General features: G+C 34.3%; 2 protein-coding genes across 2 annotated transcripts; both read right to left on the reverse strand.

Moving 5' to 3' along the window:
• Positions 1-6,880: 6,880 nt before the first annotated feature.
• LOC132550143 (short-chain collagen C4-like) lies at positions 6,881-9,988 on the reverse strand. Its single transcript, XM_060214160.1, has 4 exons — positions 9,782-9,988; positions 8,266-8,284; positions 8,155-8,229; positions 6,881-7,365 (listed from the first exon to the last, which is right to left on the reverse strand). Exons 1-4 carry the CDS (start codon positions 9,986-9,988, stop codon positions 6,881-6,883), a joined length of 786 nt encoding a protein of 261 aa, XP_060070143.1.
• A 5,593-nt stretch (positions 9,989-15,581) lies between these two features.
• On the reverse strand, positions 15,582-21,902 carry LOC132550100 (short-chain collagen C4-like). Its single transcript, XM_060214113.1, has 3 exons — positions 21,731-21,902; positions 20,044-20,118; positions 15,582-16,066 (listed from the first exon to the last, which is right to left on the reverse strand). Exons 1-3 carry the CDS (start codon positions 21,900-21,902, stop codon positions 15,582-15,584), a joined length of 732 nt encoding a protein of 243 aa, XP_060070096.1.
• Positions 21,903-22,427: the final 525 nt, after the last annotated feature.

Here is a 22,427-nt window from a genome sequence, read left to right on the forward strand (position 1 = left end):
CGTAGAATGTAATGAGATTTATCTCTCTAACACAATGAAAATCACTCCAACTTAAATTGGTAAAAATTATAAACATGAGATGGGAGCTAACGTTATGCACATTTTACATATACATTACATTTACCATGTTATTGAAGTTATCTCCCTATCTTTACAAAATGATTTTTATGATAAAACACTACAATATTCCTGTTATAGTATCAGGTCTGTTGACATAGCACTTTGATATTTTTTGCTTTATGTGAATGAAGATACAAAATCATTGATTTAATATTCGTATCTAATTAAGAAAAAAAAGTATTTTAAACACTTTTAAGCACTATAAAAAATAAAGTAGACTGGTGCATAGTGCCTACATTAGTTTATAACCATTAGTGATTGTTCGGTCACCTAACACATAGCAAACATCTACAGTATTCGACCCAATAAGCGCCCATGTCCCTATAAGCGCCCCCTCAACCCTTCAGATACCTAAAAGTCTATATTCACTTACCTTTTATTCACGATCAAGAATTGTTTTAAGTCTGTTTATAAGGAGATGTACTCCAGAAAAACGTAAAAACATTTTTGTATCTAAGATGGTCCAATATGGTTTTATTGCATGTAAAAACCTAGTGATTATATAAAGACATAAACCGTACAGTAGATTTTTTAGCACTGAATGTTTTTGTAAGCGTCCTGGGCGCTTATTGGATCGAATACAGTAATATCTGTTTCCCTTTGCTGATTTGACAAAATGCTTACCATTGACTTCCCTTTAGTTGGTCAAACTTAAGATGGCAAATAAGTCTGTAATTGAAGTTCCCTGATTTGACACAATTGCCATTTGATACTTTGATTGTATAAATTTTTAATCATTGTCCTATTTTGATGGAATTTTGTTTGTAGATCTATTTTGACAAAAAAAAAAAAAAAAAACACAAATGACCACAGTTTCTTGGTGTGATGAAATGGCCCCCATTCGCTGCCCTCTAATTGGCGGAACTTTTATCATTGATCTGTAATTATCTAGATAATATCTGGTGCTGTATGTAATAGAAGTGTATCATGGTATAACCAACATACCGGTAAGTATGATCGATTTCAAGATTGGCGAAAAAACCTCCACAATCTCAGATTGGTCAAAAATTGAACTGGGGTACTGATTTTGGTGGAACTGGTATATATGTGTATATTTTTAATACTAATGGTTACATGCTAATTGCTGATGAAGTAAATAACTAGGTTTCACTAGTCTTAATTTGGTCAAAAATTCAATTGATTTAATTTGGTGTAGAGACTTGATATAAAACTCAAACAATGTCAATGAATTAGGATGGATATGTGTTTAAATTTAAATGCAGTACATTTGTATTTTGACTATTTGAGCACAAGGACTTGACTTAAATTCAAGGTTCAAGGGGGCGGGGGATGGGGATGGGGCGCGGGATGGGGGTGGGGCGCATATGGTACTTGCCCTGTTACAGTTAAATTCCGAAGGTCATGTTCATGGACTTGTTTCTTCAGATATATAAATTATTGACACCACATAATAATTAACATACTTTCTTCATTGTTGTCAAAGGACAAAACACTGAATGACGATGAGAAATGCCTTCCATTTTCAGAACAGATCAACATTCTGGACATATTTCAGATACAATCTAGCGTGACATATATATCAATTTGTGTAGAAAATATGCAAGGACAATATTGAGAAGAAAATTTCCTAGATAAAAAGATGAATTACTTTGGGTACCCCAACATAGCCTAGAAAGAGAAAAAGCATTTAATAGAAGTTTATCTTTACTCAGGAAATACAAATCTATATACACGTACATGTAATGCAAACCTGGCATATCTTGTCTTCAAGATAGATTGAAAATGATACCATTTATATTGTTTAATGGTGTCCCTTGAAATGATTTACCAAATGTTTTAGATTAAAATGCCAGTATAATGTAAGAAACATTAGGCTTGTAATGTAAACCTTTCAGTTTATTAGTTCTGTACAAATATATGATAATTTATTCACATAAACATAATTCATTTCTTGTTCATCATCATTTACACATTAGAGACCATGTGTTATTAGCATTTGATTTTTCTTTCAATCACTTTGGATTTTCCTTGGTCACCTTCTAGGCTTCAAAATTTAGGGCCCTTAGCATCACCTACGAGTCCTAGAAGGGGGAAACAGATGTATGATGAAGTTTATGTCATGGTTTGGCTCTACTGAATCTAACTCTCAATTTTTATTTAAAGGTGTTGTTTACTTGTAAGTCTTCTGTACTGTCTATAAATACCAGAACACACAAGTTTTGTCAGGTTGGCAGGGCAGTCAGTCCTTCCCCAGCCAAGACATGTCCACCCACCAACAACTAAATAATACAGATAATACTCCTCCATCACACGTGTCTTTGTATCTCTAGGGATGTTTTTACCAGGTTTACAAAGTGAAGGCTGGATATTAAGCGTTTGAAGGAGGTAAAAGTTGAGCAAATTACTGTTTATCCTTAGATCAAAGTACTCAATGAAATGTTTCTACGTGCGAAATACTGAATATACTAAATATGTTTGAATAGTAGTAAGTCTATTTTTTTTTACCGAAATCAGACAATGTATAACATCACTTGTGGCGGGAAAAGTACTTTATTCTGACGTAAAAGTTACCATTTTATCAATTAATTTGAGGTTGAATGTGGTAATTAGTGATAGAATGACAGATAGTTGTGGTTCATTGACAACTGATAAGGACGAACGCGCCATTTCTTTATCACAAGGTCCGAACGGCGGTTCATCATGAACGAAAACGTTGGTCCTTTTCACTTATTTGCACTGTAAATAACTCCTTGTATCGTGACAGAATATAACTTCTCCTGTCTTTTTTTACTGGTCTATTTATCAAAATAGTGCATGGCATACTTAACATCAGTTGTTATACATAATGTCCTGATACTTATCATTCTTTTATTTCTTAAACTCGATATGTTGTTTTCAAACGAATTGTTGCAGGGATATGGGCAGTTATCTTTTCTCAACTCAAGACATTAAAAAAAAACCCACACAAAAATTTTAAAAACATGACTATTGCCATTCTGAGAGGAGGATGAGTGTAAGAGATTAACGCCAAGGTTTCCAAAAGTCTTCTGTTTATCGACGACACTCCCCATATCAAATGAAACGATGACGTCATTAGAAACGATTCCTGAACTCGGGCAAACTTCTAATCAGTCTTAATTAAAGGAAGAAAGTGAGAAATATATTATCAAACGCTCAGCATTGCCGCAAGATTCCATATTCTTCGGCAAACAGACAAGCTTCTTGTACAATTAAGTTCATAGCCAGAACGAAGACAGAACGCTTGAACATTTCAACGCGCGCGAAGAATGATGCAGAAGTCGTATACTTCAGGAGAAGGCCACGTGTCTGAATGTTTAGTTCCCTTCAATTGAGATTTTAATTTTTCAAAAGAACTGATGTCAATTTGGACTAATCCTGTTCATTCAGCGATAAGCCTAATTTCATGTTTTGGAGCCAGGCACATTAAGGTCTGTCTCATATAATACGCTATTCAAGTCATCACATTTTATGGACCTTTAGAAAATGTCGAGGTCAAAATGTTTGGGAAAAGAAATTGTATTTTTTTTTTCGTTAACAAACGCAATATTTTAGTGAGCTAGAACTGGTTGACACAAACAATACTGTTGCCCTTACGACGTTTATGTGATTTGAGTTGCGACGAAAGAGGGAAATTTTAAAACTACGACTTTCACTCATACAATTTCATTAATGAAGTATCTATCATTTGACCAGTCAGAACGACGCATGTTCAATATTGGAAAAGCATCTCAAAGCCTCAACCTGGGCCCATTACACTGTTTCCCTTTTTTACTATCTGTCGGAGTGTAACGAAGGGCAGTAACTTCAGGTGATCAGGATGTTGTCCCCGGACTACAAAAATGATTATCATCTCAAGATCGAAAGTATTGATTTTTTCTGACTTCTTTTCAAACATTTAAAATGCAGTAAAGGCTATCATTTTTTTTTATTTCTGGACGCTTTTCGGAATGTATGGAAGCCCAGTCTAAGTAAGATCCTGTATCAATAATCAACTAATTACACTCACTAATTACTTGTTACATATTTGCAATTAATGAATACGGATGCATATAGCATACTCCATTTACATATTGTCGGTACTGATGTAATAGAAAGCATCAATCATGGGATACCAGGCTTTGTTGCATATTTTCAGTATGAAATTTTTATCCTGCAAAAACATTTTATGTTTTTTTCCTCATAAAAAGCCTGTACAGTAATGTAGATGTAAATGTACCTCCATACACAAACCAAAGAAAAAGGTGATTTTCCTAGAAACTACATACAGTATAAGCATCTTTGGTCCCTTGTTGTAATTTTAGGACAGGATGGTTGGCAGAAAATCTTTGACATTGATCTGACATTGCAACCCTATTACTCGTTTACATCAAGTAATGAATGAGTCAGTTATATGATTATTAAGGGAGAATGTTCCATGGCAAAAACACTATCTTTCTGTGACCTTTGATGACATCCAAATAAGTAAAGACGGGATGTTCAGATTCCAACGTCTCTTTTTCTCAAGGAAGTCGGGTTTCCTTAAAAGCTTAAACCTAAATGCACATGCTTCGGCAGCATGTGACACCCAGATAAATATATCGGGCGTTTCAACTTGGCTGAATAAAAAAAAAAAAAAAAAACGGATTCGAAGAAATTTGACATTTTACTTCTATGTGTCGCTCAGTTTTGATCCCTTGACTTTGAAAATGCAATATTCACAGCATTCTCTAGCTGTTATATTTAACCTATACAAAAAATAGTAGATTTTAGAGAAATAACACAATGCCTGACACAAAGAAATCCTGTTATTAAAAACACGAACTTCGTGCCTATATGTCATCATCCTTACTCTGAACCATTCCAAAAAGTTGTCCTCTTTCAGTATTTTTTTTAAATTTTCATTTTCATTTATAAAATATAGTATGCAAGTACTAACGTTGCTTTAGATGACAGAGCAAACTTGTGTTTTTATGGGATATCCAAGTATGTTCAGGGATACGGCCCTGATAGATCTATTTGATTACTTAAAGTGTCAATCGTCAAAAGGCTTATATACTGGCATGATATTTTTGGATTTACAAAAGGCCTTTGACACTGTGGACCACCAGATACTATGTGAGAAACTAAAGTCCATGGGGGTCGAGTGTACATCGTGGTTTTCTTCATATCTATCATCTAGAGACCAAGTTGTCTCAATAAAAAATGCGATGTCTTCATCTCAAAAAGTAACATGTGGGGTACCCCAGGGGAGCATTCTTGGCCCCCTTCTGTTTCTTTGTTATGTAAATGACATGGAGCTTTCAATTAGTAAAGATTCTAAATTACTTTTATACGCAGATGATAGCACGATTCTATTTTCAAGCAAAAATCCTAATGAAATCAAGGCAAAACTATCGGAGAAGTTATCTAATTGTCACACTTGGCTAGTAAATAATAAATTGTCTTTGCACCTTGGAAAAACAGAAGTAATTCTTTTTGGTACAAAGCAAAAACTAAGCAAAATAGACTCTTTTGAAGTAACTATTAATGACCAACCTATTCAAACATCAGATCGAGTGGGCTATCTCGGTATCGATATAGATAAGTGCTTAACAGGTGAACATATTGTTGATAACATAATAAAGAAAGTTAATTCTAGACTCCACTTCCTTTATAGGCAATGTAAAGATCTCCCATTGGGTATTAGGAAAACACTTTGTAATTCTCTTGTTCTGTGTCACTCTGATTATTGTTGTACAGGCTGGTACCACGGTCTGAGCCAAAAAATGAAACAACAGCTGCAAGTTGCACAAAATAGGTGTGTGCGTTTTATTTGTAACCTTAGTCCTAGAGATAGTATAAATAAAAATGTGTTATCACAGTTAAATATCTTAAACGTGGAAAATAGAGCAAAACAATTATGTCTCAATCATATGTACAATGTATTCCATGGAACATGTCCTAGTTACTTTTTGTCCAGATTTACAAAAGTTTGTGACCAACACTATTATAGTACAAGGAATTCTTGTCTGAATTTTGTTGTGCCTTCTTGTAAAGGTCAAATTTCAAAAACGTTTTATTTTAACGGAGTAAAGGCCTGGAACTCTCTTCCCGTGGAAATACGTTTGTCTAGCGGGAAACAAAGTTTTAAAAAAGCTGTTCGAGATTTTTTACAAAATACCTCATAATTGGATACATTTTCTGTGATACAATGATATTCCTGCCAAACTTTTAGTTTAAATAGTTTTAGGTTCTTTACAAAATATATATTTTATATCAATAATATTTGTGCATTTTGTATTATGTAAGGTCACTGTATTTTATGTTGTATTGTAACGTTTTTTATGGAAAGGGACCACAGCGGAAATAAGTCTTCGGACTTTACTGTGTTATCCTGGTTCAACAAAATTATTATTTTACATGTTTGTATGTATTTTAATATTGTGTTTTATCAAATAAAAAAAATCTAAAAATCTAAATCGTTACATTGGGAATATCACATAGTGGCATACGACACTCTATCAAAAAAGGAGATACAAGTTTATTTATTTGTTTTTGTTGTTGTTTTTTGTTTTTTGTTTTTGTTTTTATTTTGTTTTTTGTTTACTTTTTATTAAAATGGAACCGTGAAATTTACATTCTAAAATTGGTGATGCCTAACTGATGACCAAGTGTATTTGAAATTATCAAAGTGAATGAAACATACGTGAACACACAATGACTGAGAATTAAAATGAATTATGTAACTGATAACGTATAATCCAAGTAATTTCTTTTATAAAAAAAATAAACACACATACATTAAACTTCTTTTTTTAATTCATTTCATGCAAACTACACAAGTGATATATTTGTCTTGCTCGTATGGAGGACATCTTAGAGAACCACAAAACGCCTTGACTCCAAAAAACAATACACCATCATCATCTCTATCTGCTCCTCCGGCGACTGGCTGCGCATGCTCGTCTACACAAACGTATTCCGTAGCAGCGTAATGACCATAGTAGCCAGATGCCAGAGACCCACCATACGCCTTCGTCCAGCCACTGTAACATGTCGTCCTCGCCGGTATCATCACAGAGGAGACAAAAGAAGTAGATCTACAGACAGCACAGGGAATCTCTTCGTCTTGTGATTTTGATCCGAATAATGTATGACCGGTATGAGATTCGTACTCCGCACCGTACAGCCTCCCTGTGTAATCGTCTGGTACAACTGTTGTGTTTAACCATTCTGGATCCGGAGGTAGACAAAGTTGGTCAGCGGCTGCTCCATAGTGAGCATACCAAGAACCGCCCGCATAACCTAGAAAAAAAGCCATTCCTAAACAACAAAGGTAATACCGACTTGTATACAAAATCATAATTGAATCTGTCCAGGTGTTCCAGAAGAGTACGCGTCTTCTGCTTCATGGACGACACCCGCAGTATAAATCAATCCAAGTAAGTACTGTCATGTTCTCAAATGAGAACATGGTAAACAACAACGGAACCAAATTAGAATATTTCCCAACTAGATCACGTAAAACACCCATATACTCTTCATCAACGTGCACCTCTTAAAAGCCTGTGTTGTGAGATTGGCGGATAGTTGCCGTCGTCTTTCACGAAAATCGTGATACTTGGAACAAACCTTTGAATATCAACATGTCAACATGAAAAAACTCAAATATTTAGGGAAAAATAACGAAAACCCAAAATTTATTTTCAATTTTTATGCAATTATTTTGAAATTTGGTGTTGGAAAAGACAATACACGTATATATTAATAACCAATTTTGTGTTGAACATTTAGATCTTTTCCGCGCTGGTATTTTTTTTTGTTACATACACAAACTACATGTAATTATCATGTCACTGTTACTCTGTCATGACGGGATCACTATGTGAAATTGGTTTTACTGGGACTTATTCGAACACCAATAGTTACACATCGTTTAAAATAAATCCTACAGACTCAACTACGAGTTTATTTTGAAAGATAAATGTTAAAACTCAAGTAATATATTTAAGGATATTTTCCTTTACAATAAAGATTGAAAAAGATGATGAAATATTTAGTAATGTCTAAGTAAATATTCGATACCATACATACCAGAATACACCAGTTCGGTCACATGGGCGGGACAATCTGTTCGTCCCCAACGGACAAATGTGGACCCACCTCCACCTGTAAATAATACAAAACTAGTGCATTAATGATTACTAAGTGGTTGTAATAATTCCTGATCAGTTGAATAAATGAGATATGACGTATGAATAATATTTGCGTCTTCAATATCGTTAGAATTAAAATGAATCTTCATGTATTGAACCATTACGTTAAAAATGCAACTGGTAGTCCCGAATGTACCTTGCTAAGCTTCATAGTCATCATCTAGTCCGAAGGGTTCTGAATATCCATCTGTTATTTTTTCTTGATCTTGGTCGCGGTTGACCAGATATATTCATCATCATGGTCTGAATTTTCGAAGTTCTCCGCGTTACTGTTCTTGCTCTTATTTTTTTTTTATTTATTTATTCCCGTTTCTTTCTTCTTTTCCTGTGTATTGTTAATGTACTTTTGGGAAGAGTATATGGTCATTTTACACAAACACATTTGTATCTCTTCGTTATCTTTACATTTCCTGACATATTTCTCTGTGTAAAAAATAATTGATTAAAAGCTTTTATTAAAAAATGACCGCTTTCCAAAATATTCATAAACCGAACAAACGTTATAAATCAACCTTTGAATAACCGATATAGATCCAATGTTATCGTCTGATATTTTGTGTTGAAATGAAATTATGTTCCTAAAAATATGAACGACGATTATTTTGTTGGGGATGTTATAATGTTTTTGTTAAGTGGCTCTGGAGTCACGTTATTTCTACGTGCCTAACACTGTTTTCATAGTGTTTTATGTCTTGCTGTTATGAATGCCGCCAATGTGTATAAATTTTAAATTAATTTAAAGTTGGTGTCATTGGTCGTTTATACCGCTTCCACAATCTGAACGCACTATCTGTGTTAAATTGTTATAATATCGTTCGTCTCCGTATAAATAACACCCATTCCGCAACATCATGTGACCTTGTATTTGCGTGTTTACTTAATTCAGACTCGGTCAACATGGTGGCAGAAGCGAGATTACAATTACTTCTTCTTTAACCTTGATGTCCTGAAATCTATACAAGGCGCAAACGACGATGTTTTCGTCAGGATTATTTCGTGTGGCTTTCAATCATTTACAACCGTTACAACCTTACCACCACTTACTGCCATCAGTATGAAATGATAATTAGAATGTTTGATACTGGTATCTGAGAAAGTAATCAAACACTCCTTTTTTGTGAGGTAAGCAACTCTCTTACCTTCCAAATAATTTCGATCTGCCAGAATGATATCACACTTTCAAAAAGCCATAACCTTGTATTACAGTCATTCTCATTTTATACTATTTCGTATTTCATGGTCATATATAGTCAGTCACGTGATGATACTTCTACAATTGACAAAGAAGTCGTCAATTTGTAATAAGGATTATTTGACATATTTGTGGGTTTTGATGTATCTTGCATCGCATAATTGTCTATAATATAAAGAAGCAAAATTATTTGGATGCAAGGTTAGATTTAAGGGAATTCCGATTTTGGGTTGCTTTGCTACTACTTTGAGTTCTAAGGTATCGATATAGTATACAATATCGACAAATGTTACATTAGCTTTTCATTGTTTGCCTGTTTAAGGGAAGCTATTTCACTTGTTTGTGTCTCAACCTTTGCCTTTAGGGTCTGTATTTCTCCCTGGAGGTTGTTTATCAGTTGTTGGAGATCGCTAGGATCAGTCAAAAGAATCCTCTTCTGGAAACGTTCATCACAAGCAGCGTAGATTGACAATAGGATGACGATTACAGCCAAACTAAGTCTTACGTGGTCAAAAACCATTTTGTGTGTGTACGGTACCCTTCTGTTAATGAAATAATGGCAACAATACCTGGAGAGGTTATCAGAAAACTGACATCGTGCTTCAAGATAGGAACGTTCCTGCTGTGCACCATGCAATTCTCCCATGTGCATATTTGTCTTACTTTTAATGGCACCGTAATATATGTAGTCATGTTCATTTTCATGTACATCGGAATATGGAATTGAAGCATTACGTTACATTACATTACCGATTTATATGCATGTGTCTTGGGGAAAATATTCTATCTACGGTATCTACCGGACAATGATCGTGAGAATGTGATTGTAAATTTGTTGCGGCAATTCGTTTCTTTGTCAGAACACAACATATCGATATGCAGGAGACTGCTTGGTCCCTGTTCGGCAAAAACGGCAAACGATCGGCTTTCTAGTTATTTTTTGTTAAATTGTAAGACCTGCACCGCTGATATTGGAGATTGGTGTTCTTTAAACATACTTAAAAAACGCAATTTATTGAAATATTGGGCTAGTGCAACAACTGTATGACGCATTTTAATTCTAAATTCGCATTAAATTTTGCTATTCACTTGCGTGTCTTTTGTACAATTTTTTAGAATGCAGGTGGTAGACACAGCTGGTAGACACAGCTGGTAGACGATTAGTTCCTACAGTTTGCTGAACCTGCATGTCACGTTTTTGTTTATTTGATAGACAATAAACTAAAACAAACGGGAAAATTTACACGGAGTCTCCTGAATGTTCTGGAAGAGTAAGCGTCTTCTGCTTCATCCACAACATCAGCCATGTAAAATTTGGTCAATCCATGTAAGTTATATCACGTTCTCAAATGAGACCAAGGTATACAACAAGTTGAGACGTCCACTAAAAAGTTATCCTAGTAGATATAAATGGAATATTTACATTCTGTATTGCTTTTGCATTTCACCAAATTGTAGAATATGAGACTGTATACTGTAAATGTACACTAGATGTCTCCTAGGTAAACAAAACTAACCACCTGCACTTTCACTTTGGTATCAATATACATGTACTGACATATATGAAGTTGTTGGACGTAAGTAAGACTTTCACAAATAAAAAGTAACATTACTTACAAAGCTATAAATTAATAACAGACCAAAGTTATTGTCAAACATGTGATTTTAGCACAAAAATCATTATTGTCGTCATAATATACTTGATTACCAAGCTTGATCAACTTTGTCTGCTACAGTAGACGTCGATCTTGCAGTTCAAATTACAAATGTAGAATTTGTAATTTCCGTGGTTTTCTTCTATTCTGAAAATCGCCTCAACCTATTCCGCGACACGAGAACATAAATAGTTCCTGAAAGAAAAAAAGACATATCAATTCGTTAAAACTCTGAAAGCCGCATCATTTTTAAATGAAATATCGATTTGCAATTTTATTTCAAACGAACGAAATATACATCGAAAATAATGTAATTATCTTTAAAACAAATGTAAGAGTTTCAATTTTTATATCAATCAAGTTATTTGTGTGACTATACTATTTCAAACAATTGCTATTTATGATGACACGAGAAACTCTAACATTACGGCTGTTCTCGAATTTGGACTTTGGTGACGTCAGATGTTGGCTGAGCGGGAAATTTAAACGGCATATTAACTGGTTTTCGTTTCGTTTTGATTGTTTTATAAATATTTGAGAACGGAAATATAAATGATTAACTGTTACTCCATCTGGTAGCATTTTATTGTTTAAATGTCCGTTTAATCATCTATCGATCCTGACTTTCCTTAGAATTCCATGCTTTCAAATGAACACTTTCATTATGTTCTCAGTTTTTTTTCATATCTTTTCACTCAGTGTAATGATAAGGGCCTTGATTTTTAAAACCTAGGAGGCGACTGAGGAAAATCAATGGTAATTTCCAAACTCGAGCCAAACCAATCCAATTTGACCTTTGAACTTACCACAAACCAAGCTGTCAGCATCACAGGCGAGTTCGCCAAGAATCAACAGCACTGTAGTGCATTATTCGCCATATGAAATATCTATTTTACAAGTTCAGCCAAAGGCACCTGATATAATGCCTAAATGGTATTTTTAGATAGGGTTGCGTCCCTTCCCATACGTGTTTACAAATAATATTCATATGTTTCTCTCGACGATCTCTGGATTTTTTTTATAAAGAGATCAAGTGGTCGAGATTAGAATTATATCCTTGAAATATAAAAATACCACAAACTTTGCTTTGGTGCATGTTGTATCCATCTTTATCTTTAAAGAATGTAACGTTGTAGAAGCGAGGTTAAAACAAAAATGTATTTTATTAACAAATATTTGTAAATGAATATATATAACATGTAATACACATGCACAAGTTATAAGTTCTCTATAGGAGACAACTTCGAATCCTCGGCTACAGCAGAAAGTAGCCCTGGCACTGATTGACTTTAAAACATCTGGATCCACTGCGAGTATCAAAATGGAATACAGGCTCCAATGTTCTGTCTACAGAACTATCAAACACGACCGAGTCAATGGTTCAAACACACAGCTTCATCAATAAATCGATGACTTGCGCGAGGAGGTAATCATGTAAACTATCATTTGATGTGGTTTGGTTATCCATATCCGACAGTTTCAGTAGTCAAACTGCAATTTTGATCTGGTCCGTATTATTGCTGAAGAAACACACTCATGATTGCACACTCAAACATATTCATTACACATATCAATAACTATCAATAATGATGAATTTAAAGGGTATAAATTCCCCAAATTACTGAATATTTATTCCTTAATATGTCAGAAGCACCCCTAGCTGGTCATTAAATCCAAATATAATCAAATAATGATTACCCGAAAAACTGCTTGTCCTAGTGTTGTCTGTATTACGATTACTATAGCTACCTATGGCTTCAATATGGTAAATCTCTACTATTGACCTGGCTTCTAAGCATGTTCTGCGGCATCCTCGGCCACCCCTAAATAGCCCTTAACTATCCCGTTGTTAGGCATTTTGAATCCCGTGCATTGAATTTTTGTCCGAGATAGTCCCACATGCTTAATTGGGTTAATGTCTGATAGCATTGGGACAATATCTAATATTTCACAATGAAGTATTTGGCAGTAGGCTGGTTCTGTGTGGTTTGGGATTATCATCCATAAGGATATACCGATCTGCCCATGAAAAGATATTAAAATGCAGCAACTTTAGGTCGAAGTATATAGTATACTTCTGTCCATTTAAAGTTCCATTAAAGGCATGCAAGTGAAGCTGACAGTTTAGAGAAAGACATCTCCAAACAATAAAACTGCCACTACTTAATTATGATGTGCAAAGAATGTTATTAGAATGGTATGCCGTATTATTGGTAAAAATGTTAATTTCATCAAACCAGTGGTATCTCCGCCAACACCTAATAATCCACGTTCGGTGATCACATGCCATTTGTTGTCTTCCTTGTTTGTGCAATAACATTCAACACAGGACATTTTACCGATCAACGAGAGCGAAGTTTCCTATTGTTTAAATGTCTGTTGACGGTACGCCAGCTAACGCGACCATTGACGTTTCGCTGTACTCTGTGCCTGTTGGCTTTGGTGAATTTGGCTGCTCGTGTTATCTGTCTACATAAAAAGTCTTATTCATCTTTTTAATTTCAAGGTCTGCCAGACTTGGTACTCTCATCAATATGTCCGGTTTGTTTCAAACGCAGCAATGAACAGAATTTGTGACATTAAATGTGCAGCTACTTGCCTGTATGTCGGGCCACCTTGCACAATTACAAATTTTCATCATTTTTAGATACTGTATGAAGACGTGTATGATTTACCAGTGATAAACGTGCAAACGCTGCAAAGTAAACTTATGGTGTGTTAGAGTATGGGTACCCCAAATTAACATGGGTTATATTGTGTGCATCACTTGGTGCCATACGGTAACACAAAAGGCTGCAATTTCTACAAAAGAAGAAATAAGTTTTGATTAGAAAGTTCCTATTGAAGTTGATAGCCTTTAACTAATGGCTAAGTGTATATGACAGAATAGTTGGTTCAATTTCTGTTTATTTCTTCACCCCACATAACCAATAAGAATAAATTTCTTCACTCATGCCTTATTACATAACCCAACCAATCTACACATATGGTGTTTTTCAGTCCCGTCTATCCTAGCTCGTCTCATCCTATCACAATATGTTCTATTTCATCGTAACTTGCATAGCCTTAGCTTGTTATAAATCCCCTAAATCAGCACGCGCGTGCAAAAGTCACGTATAACTATTAAAAGTGAGAATTGTGAACAGATGTATGCAGCCTACGTGGAATGGTTGTCAGAAAGAACTGGACATAAGTTAAAGCGTCAAAATATTCAGTCGAATATTTGGAAATTATTCAAGATGAACAGTCCTGGTAACGGGACTTCAAAGGGCGAGTCGTGCGAGATCTGTCCATTCTCGCACGATGAAGGCCCCTTTGTGGTTTTCAAAGAAAAGTTGCCGTTCAATAGTAAGGCAATATAGTTAAGGTAAGATATTTCTTTTATTAGGGCATTCGATGGACGTCGAAATTATTCGAAAAAGTCAATTGACATTATGTAAGCCCCACCCCGCCCCTTGCTCCTTTCATCTAAAAAGCCAAGAATCAACTGGTAAGACGAGGCGAACACCATCTACACCATTGCCATGATAAGGCATGATTAGGCCCGGCCACTTTCTACTAAGACAACTCGAAATTTACGGTACGATATTACGGACTTCCGGACAGACGGATACAGGGTGGTGATGATGCATTGTATCGTTTTGATGCTTTGTGGCAACCCCCCCCCCCTTACGTCACCAGAACATTGATGTTTGTCTGCGAGACAACGCCTAGAAAAAGGAAGAGTTACGGTGGCGGAAAACCTTAAATCAAACATATAGACGCAGACAGTCTAAAAATCTATTAATCAATTAATACTGAAATTTAACTCTAGATTTTTATGAACGCGGCATAGCTCCAACGTTAACAAATATACAGTATACTGATTGTATGCATAAGTTCATTATATTGTATTGATCCCCTGTTTCGGTCCAAATCCTTCTCTGTTTCGGTAATTATGAAGTACCTTTTAAGTTTTTACCTTTTTTCATATAAGAATGTATGAGAAAATATGATTTAGGTGGTTTTTCTTTTGTACTATTCACTACTAGCTAAAGTACAATGTTAAATTACTGAATGAAATATTGTCAACACTAAACCTGTATCTCCGGAATCCTTGTGTTTCGAGTTTATTAGTGGTATTGTGAACAGGTCCTTGAATATCGAATCAAGTGTTCAAAAATGGAAAAAAAAAAACATGTCGGTCATTGTCACAATGACTTTGGCCACTGGAAATGAAAAGAAATATCAAGCGATATTAAATTTCAGTAAAATCGACTAACAAAACTTGAACGCAAATAGAACTCAACTAGTCAAATATATAGGATTTAAACATATCCATGTAATTAGGAATGTAACTCAAATTAGTGCTTATACATCATTAATGTCAATAGACCATGTACAACTTTCAAATAAAACATAGAAATGTAAAGTTGATTCCCTTTTCAAAAACGGAAGCATAGATATATCTTGAATTATTTATTTCAAACAAACTACACAAGATATATATTTATCTTGCTCGTACGGGGGACATCTCAGAGAACCACAAAACGCCTTGACACCAAGAAATAGCACACCGTTATCATCTCTATCTGCTCCTCCTGCAAGAGGTTGTGCGTGTTCATCTACACAGACATACTCGGTAGCAGCGGCATAACCATAGTAGCCTGATGCCAATGACCCACTGTACGCCTTCGTCCAGCCACTGTAACATGATGTCCTCGCCGGTATCATCACAGAGGAGACAAAAGAGGTAGATCTACAGACAGCACAGGGAATCTCTTCGTCGTGTGATTTTGATCCAAAGAATGCATGATCGTTATTAGAATCGTACTCCGCACCGTACAGCCTCCCTGTGTAATCGTCTGGTACAACTGTTGTGTTTAACCATTCTGGATCCGGAGGTAGACAAAGTTGGTCAGCGGCTGCTCCACTGTGAGCATACCAAGAACCGCCCGCATAACCTAGAGAAAAAAAAAGAGAAAAGTCACGGGAACAAATTGCACGGGGAAAATCATGGAAAGTGAAGGGTTATGTAAGTTTTTATAGCAAGCGTAATGAGAACTGTCGACCAGTTGCTTGGAATTTTAATAACCAAGCTTCAAAATTCAAATATATTTACAATTAAGGTCTTAAATAGTTCAAATAACAATCATATACATTAATGTTTTGAAACGAATTATAATCAATCATGATAAGAACGTGTTTGTTTTCTGATTTCCGGAATAAGGCCCGGTGTAGTATAATGGTAAAGTGAACCACCATTGTGGTGAAATCACACACACACACACACACACACACACACACACACACACACACACACACACACACACACACACACACACACACACCCTCCCCTGTCCCCCATGGTAAAGTGAAACTGCTTTATACTTTGTTGTTTGTTTTCAATCGCTGTTTCTTCACTAATTTTTTATCAGTTACTTAATTATGTTCCTAAATACTCAATAAGATTAGACAAAAGAAATAAAAAAGGTGAAGAAATATAGGGTGGGGCGGGAGGCTTCACATTACCATGGCAAAACGAAACATTTGGCTATTTTCTTGTCAATTAACTTTATTTTTTTTTGTAAATAAGGTTGATAATTTGTTTATGATATGATATTTCACACATAAGAACATGAAAGGAGCAAAGGAGCAAGCTTTTTATTGACCAAGAAACCGGAATGTCGCTGAAATATTTTACTAAAAATATCAATGACTATAACAAAGAAAGCTGAATGACTTATTATTTATCTATTTATTATTTAACGGATTTTTTAACGCTCAGAAATTTGAAATTTGTATTGTTTTCATGCGAAGTAAAACATATCATGGTACGATTTTCCATTTCCATTTGAATCCGTGTCCTACATACCAAAAGCCAAATGTGAACAGTTAAGATTAATAAAGAATAGAATTTAAGAAAGAACCCAGAGAAGTAGATCATACCGAAAGCCAAGTGTGAAGAGTTAAGATGAATAAAGAATAAGAAACGGTTACAGATAGCCTCAGAAAAGCAGTTCAGACTAGCAATTTGACGTAGTGTCTTTAAGCCAATCTAAATGAAGTCATAAACTGATCATTTGGTTAATTATAACAGAATGTGAAAGACAATTACAAAATGTGAAATCGTTAACTCAAAAGAGAATGTAAGGTGAGTAAAGAGAGATGGGTAAATATAGGTCGGTAGAAGGGAAAATAGAGAATGTGTGTAAGTCGAATAAGGCTGGGGAATTAGTACACATATCAAACAGGGAAAATGTATTCAAAGATCAAGTAAGTTTATTTAACGGATTTTACGTCCACTATTATGGCCTTTCAGCCTTTCAGCGGACGAGGAAAGATATATAACATTTCTTATAAAAATGAAAAAAAGGTGAATTCGTATAACATGAAATCATGAAAATAAAACAAAAATTATAATAATGAATAAGAAAATAGTGTAATGCTTCATTTTACCATAACCATGGTGATGTTTTCGTATTATTTTACTGCATTCTTAAATTTCATGTTCCAAATGCCTCTGCCTTTTGATACACAAAATATCTTTAAAAACTGATTCCTTACTTTGTGTGCACAGTATAGGAGCATAACTATTGGAGGTGAAACAGCTTTTGTTTTATTTTTTGAAAAAGAGAGATTTATGTGATGTAAGTGAAAACGAAATTCAGTTTTTCGTGTTCAGATGAAATTTGATTTAATGAACTATGAATTGATAGGCAAAGCAATAGACAATAATAGACAATCGAAATTAACTCTTATGTTTAGAAAGTCTTTTGAGGATGATAATTTAGAAACTTTACAACATTAACTATTTCAAACGCACAATTGATCAATTTGGCAATGGAAGAAAACAGACGACATGAATTGGACTTACAATAACATATATTTTGGCAGGTAAGCCTTGTTCGGTGTTCCCATGTGGTCTGTCCATCTGTTTTAGTCAAGATCTACTCAGATAAGTTATTTCTAGTAGATACTCTCATTAACATAAAAATTCATATCATAGATATTTAATTGGTGATTAACAACTTAACCGGTAATTAGTATCTATATATTACTGTATATTAAATGTCACCGAATCTGTCATCGTTCATAGCTAGGTTTACATGTAACTGTAACAGGTAACTAATATTGCCGATGATAATCTTCTGATACTGATGATGATGATGATTTTTTTTTCACACAACGCTTAATGAATAGAAAAGCTTATAGACATCAGGGCATCATTTAACAAAATACTGACACAGATGTACCCATATAGACGGAGAAAGGTTTAAACATCAGTCTATATAAGGTCTTTTTAACCGAACCACACGCTAGCATAAAACGTGAAATATTTTACATAAACATGAGATATATAAAAACACAATACAAGACAAATCATTCACATGTAACTATTCATTATCAACTGATAGCCTTGATCCAGCTATGTTCAACCGACACGAATATATATCCAGACCTCTTACTAACATTTATAGTACAGTCGATAAGTGTAATTAATGAAAATTTAATTTTAAGGAATTTCCAAAAACTGAATATCAATCTTGCACATCTTCGTATGAAAACCTTTTCTCTATACAAATATTCTATTAGCATAACCCATTTCAAACTACCGAAACACCGTCATGTATATGGTTGTGAAGTATATATATATAACAACTGTATGATGCAGTTCAATTCATTGTTTGACTCAATTGTATTAATCTCTAAAGTTATACTTAAAAGTGCAATTTAAAAGTTTATCTTTTGTAAAATCATTGTAAGAATTATCGAGTATGTGGTTGCCAATGCATTCTCTAAGTTTGACGGTTGGTGTTTCAAGAGACATATCATTTAAGGAGAGGGCTTTCATAGGCTCTGCCTGTTGCCCAATTCCTACTGTCAATACCACCATGACAATAAAATATTCTGAAAGAAAAAAGACATATCCATGGACGCAAACATGTCCTTTTCTTGACTTATGTTCAATACAAAATGTTTTTATATCAAGGGCTTGTTCACATGATGATCTAAATTCTAACATTTCTTTCGACAATTTTAAAATTTTATGCCCTAAGCAGATTAATTGTTAGCATTTACTGACGTGTCTTAGAAAGAGGGAACAGGTATGTACTGCAGATTGATTATTAGCATTTACTGACGTGTCTTAGAAAGAGGGAACAGGTATGTACTGCAGATTAATTATTAGCATTTACTGACGTGTCTTAGGGAAAGGAAACAAGTTTTCTCTTCTTAAATCCACACTACTTCCCACTATACAAGATTTCTCAACTATAATCGGTTTTTTTCACGTGGCAGATAATTATCAACATCACTGACGTGTCCTAGAAAGAAGAAACAGGTATATGGTACAGATTAATTATTAACATTACTGAGGTGTCTTAGAAAGAGGATACATTTATATACAACAGATGAATTATGTATTTGGCTCTACATTATCAATTGAAAATTGATATAGAAACATATCATTCTCTTCTGTGCCCTTTATACAATCACTGTTAATGTTATCATACTAAAGTGACGTTATCAAGGATCACTTTACGTCTTAACCTTACTGTTACATGATGTACCTATAACATTCTTGTTTCTACCAATTGTGTGTTTGCTTTATTGTTTAATGTTCTATATCTATACACAAATTATTTGACCTTTGAACTCTATTAAGACGAGGGCAATAAGACCAAAGTGGTTAAATCAGTGTTGATGAGAGTTTTTTTTTTAAACACCAGTATTTAAGATTCGTCGACAATACATCCAATTCTTTTCGATATTTTAAGTTCTTTTTTTTTTGTAATTATCAAAATGAAAAATAGATATTTCCGTTGATTATTTTTCATTTCAGACCTCAGTTAATACATAACGGTAAGAATCAACTTGACATGATTAAGGAGGTGAAATATTTAGCAAATTCTTGGTTAAAATTCGATATCATACATACCAGAATACACAAGTTCGGTAAGGTTGGCAGGGCAATCTGTTCGTCCCCAGCGGACAAATATGGACCCGCCTCTAACTGTAAAGAATACAAAATGCATTAATTAGTTCTAATGAAGTTTTCACATAAATGTCCAACGAAATATTGTTGATATTTGTGTTTGCGTTTTCGAAAGCGTTTAAATAAATCTTCATGTATTATACCTTTGTATTTAAAAATAAAACCCATTCATTCATTCATTCACCTATCATGTTTTTAATTCGTTAAGACTATTTGGTCACTTTGCACATCAGTATCCGCTCGTAATTTAATTTTTTATGATGTACTGTTATGCAAAAAATCAATAAATAGAATTAATTTTATTAATCAACCTTTGAATAAGTGATTTCAGTTCCGATGCTGTCTTCTGGAGTATTTTGTTTTAAATGAATTTCAGTTATTATAAATATGAAATACGTTTTGGTCAGTGCCGCTGAAGTCGCGTCACCGCCACGTACTGGCCTGCTTATGTGAATGGTGCTGTTTAAATTTCCAATCTAATATCATTCCTGTTTATTCCTATGTCACATACAGAGAACAAAGTTTGAACGTCATGACTGAGATCATGACATCACCATCAACACGAAATAATGGTTAGAAGTGTAACACTAGTACATTGTTTTGTACTAATAGCAGTATTCACTGATTTTCTTGTAAGAAAACTTTAGCATGGGCGTATGTAATACCCGCAATTTAAACGTTTCTGATTGGGATAAACAACTATGCTCTACTGCTCTCCATGAATTCCATTTAAAGATATCCGTATGTTTTACCGGTAAACACCTAAGGAAAGTATAGTATATAGAGTTATTTCCCTTTAATTCATTGTAATATATATATTCGTGTATCTTGTTGGTTTAAGGTTTATTAGCCAAAGCAGTGACAAGAGGATTGGGCACAAGTTCAAATGAAAGAGAAAAGAAAAACAGTCTCACAAATAAATTTAGTAAATATCTCAAGAATAAAACAAAGAAGAAAAAAAATACATGAAAATCAGGTTATGTTTAAGACCGTTTATTTGTTGTCAGTAAAATGTATTAAAGGCTATATTTTTTAAATTATTTCTAATCACTCTTCGGTATGTATGGAAGCCCAGTCTAAGTTCCTGTATCAATAATCAATTAAATACACTCACTAATTACTTGTTACATATTTGTAATTAATGAATACACCATGCATCTTGCATACTTCATTTCCACGTTGTCGGTACTGATGTAATAGGATGCATTGATCTTTGAATATCAGGCTATAAAATATATACACACTGTATAATACTTTTAAAACTATAACGTTGTATTGCTCTCATAGTTATCATATGGTATCCCACGGTCATATGACCTATTTATTTGTACTATATGTGATTTTTCCATTACAAATTACCAGGAAACCCTCTGATTTGGGAAAAGTATAATTTGATTTCATATTTATTCGGTATTAGAGTGAACTTATACTATTGACAAGTTTCCTAAGAAAATAAAAAGGAAAAATTTAGATTTCATAATTGTCGACGCAATGAACAAAACAAGAAAATTGATATTGTTGAAATGATATAATTTAGTCGATTTTTTAAAGTTTGCGTTTTAAGGTATCGATATGATACATTCTGTTGTACATTGTTAACATAATATCGAATAATATTACAGCAACTTACAACTGTTTCCCTGTTTTAGTGAGGATATTTCACTCGTCTGTGCCTCTACTTTTGCCTGTAAGGTCTGTAATTCTCCTTGAAGGTGGGCTAATTGTTGTTGCAAGTAGGCGGGGTCGCTCAGAAGAATCCTCTTCTCGATGTTTTCATTACAAGTAACATATGCTAACAACATGGACAGTGCCACGATGACGGCCAAAACCATTTTGCAGATGATATGGTGAAAAAATTATCTAAAGAGGTTACCTGAAAACTAAAACTAAGTCGGACGATAAGAAAGTGCCTTCTGTACACCATATGGCTATCTCTCACTGACACCGTGACCCGCATATATTAAAGATTAATATGTATTTGAAATGCAAATTTTGGTTAAGTTGCTCTGGCACTTCGTTTCTTTAAAACGACAGAAGATTTGATTAGATATATAAGAAATCATTCATTTTTCGTTGTTTGTACGCAATATGCAGCTTGTAGATTCGTCGACGTTTTCTTTTCCAGAAAACATCTAACTCCGCCCACTTAATAATTATTGGAGGAGTCAATGGCAACACGCCACCTCGCGGCGTTTCTGTTGGAACTTCCTTTTTATATGAATGGAATATCTCTTTCCACAGTAAATGTAAACCAAAAACTGACTACCACGTCATAAAATATCCAAATATCTGACAATGTACATGTACACAAACAATAAACAACGAAT

This window comes from Ylistrum balloti, unplaced genomic scaffold (genome assembly GCF_031769215.1).
Source record: "Ylistrum balloti isolate Yb309-2 unplaced genomic scaffold, AGI_CSIRO_Ybal_v1 Utg370104, whole genome shotgun sequence".
NCBI lineage: Eukaryota > Metazoa > Mollusca > Bivalvia > Pectinida > Pectinidae > Ylistrum > Ylistrum balloti.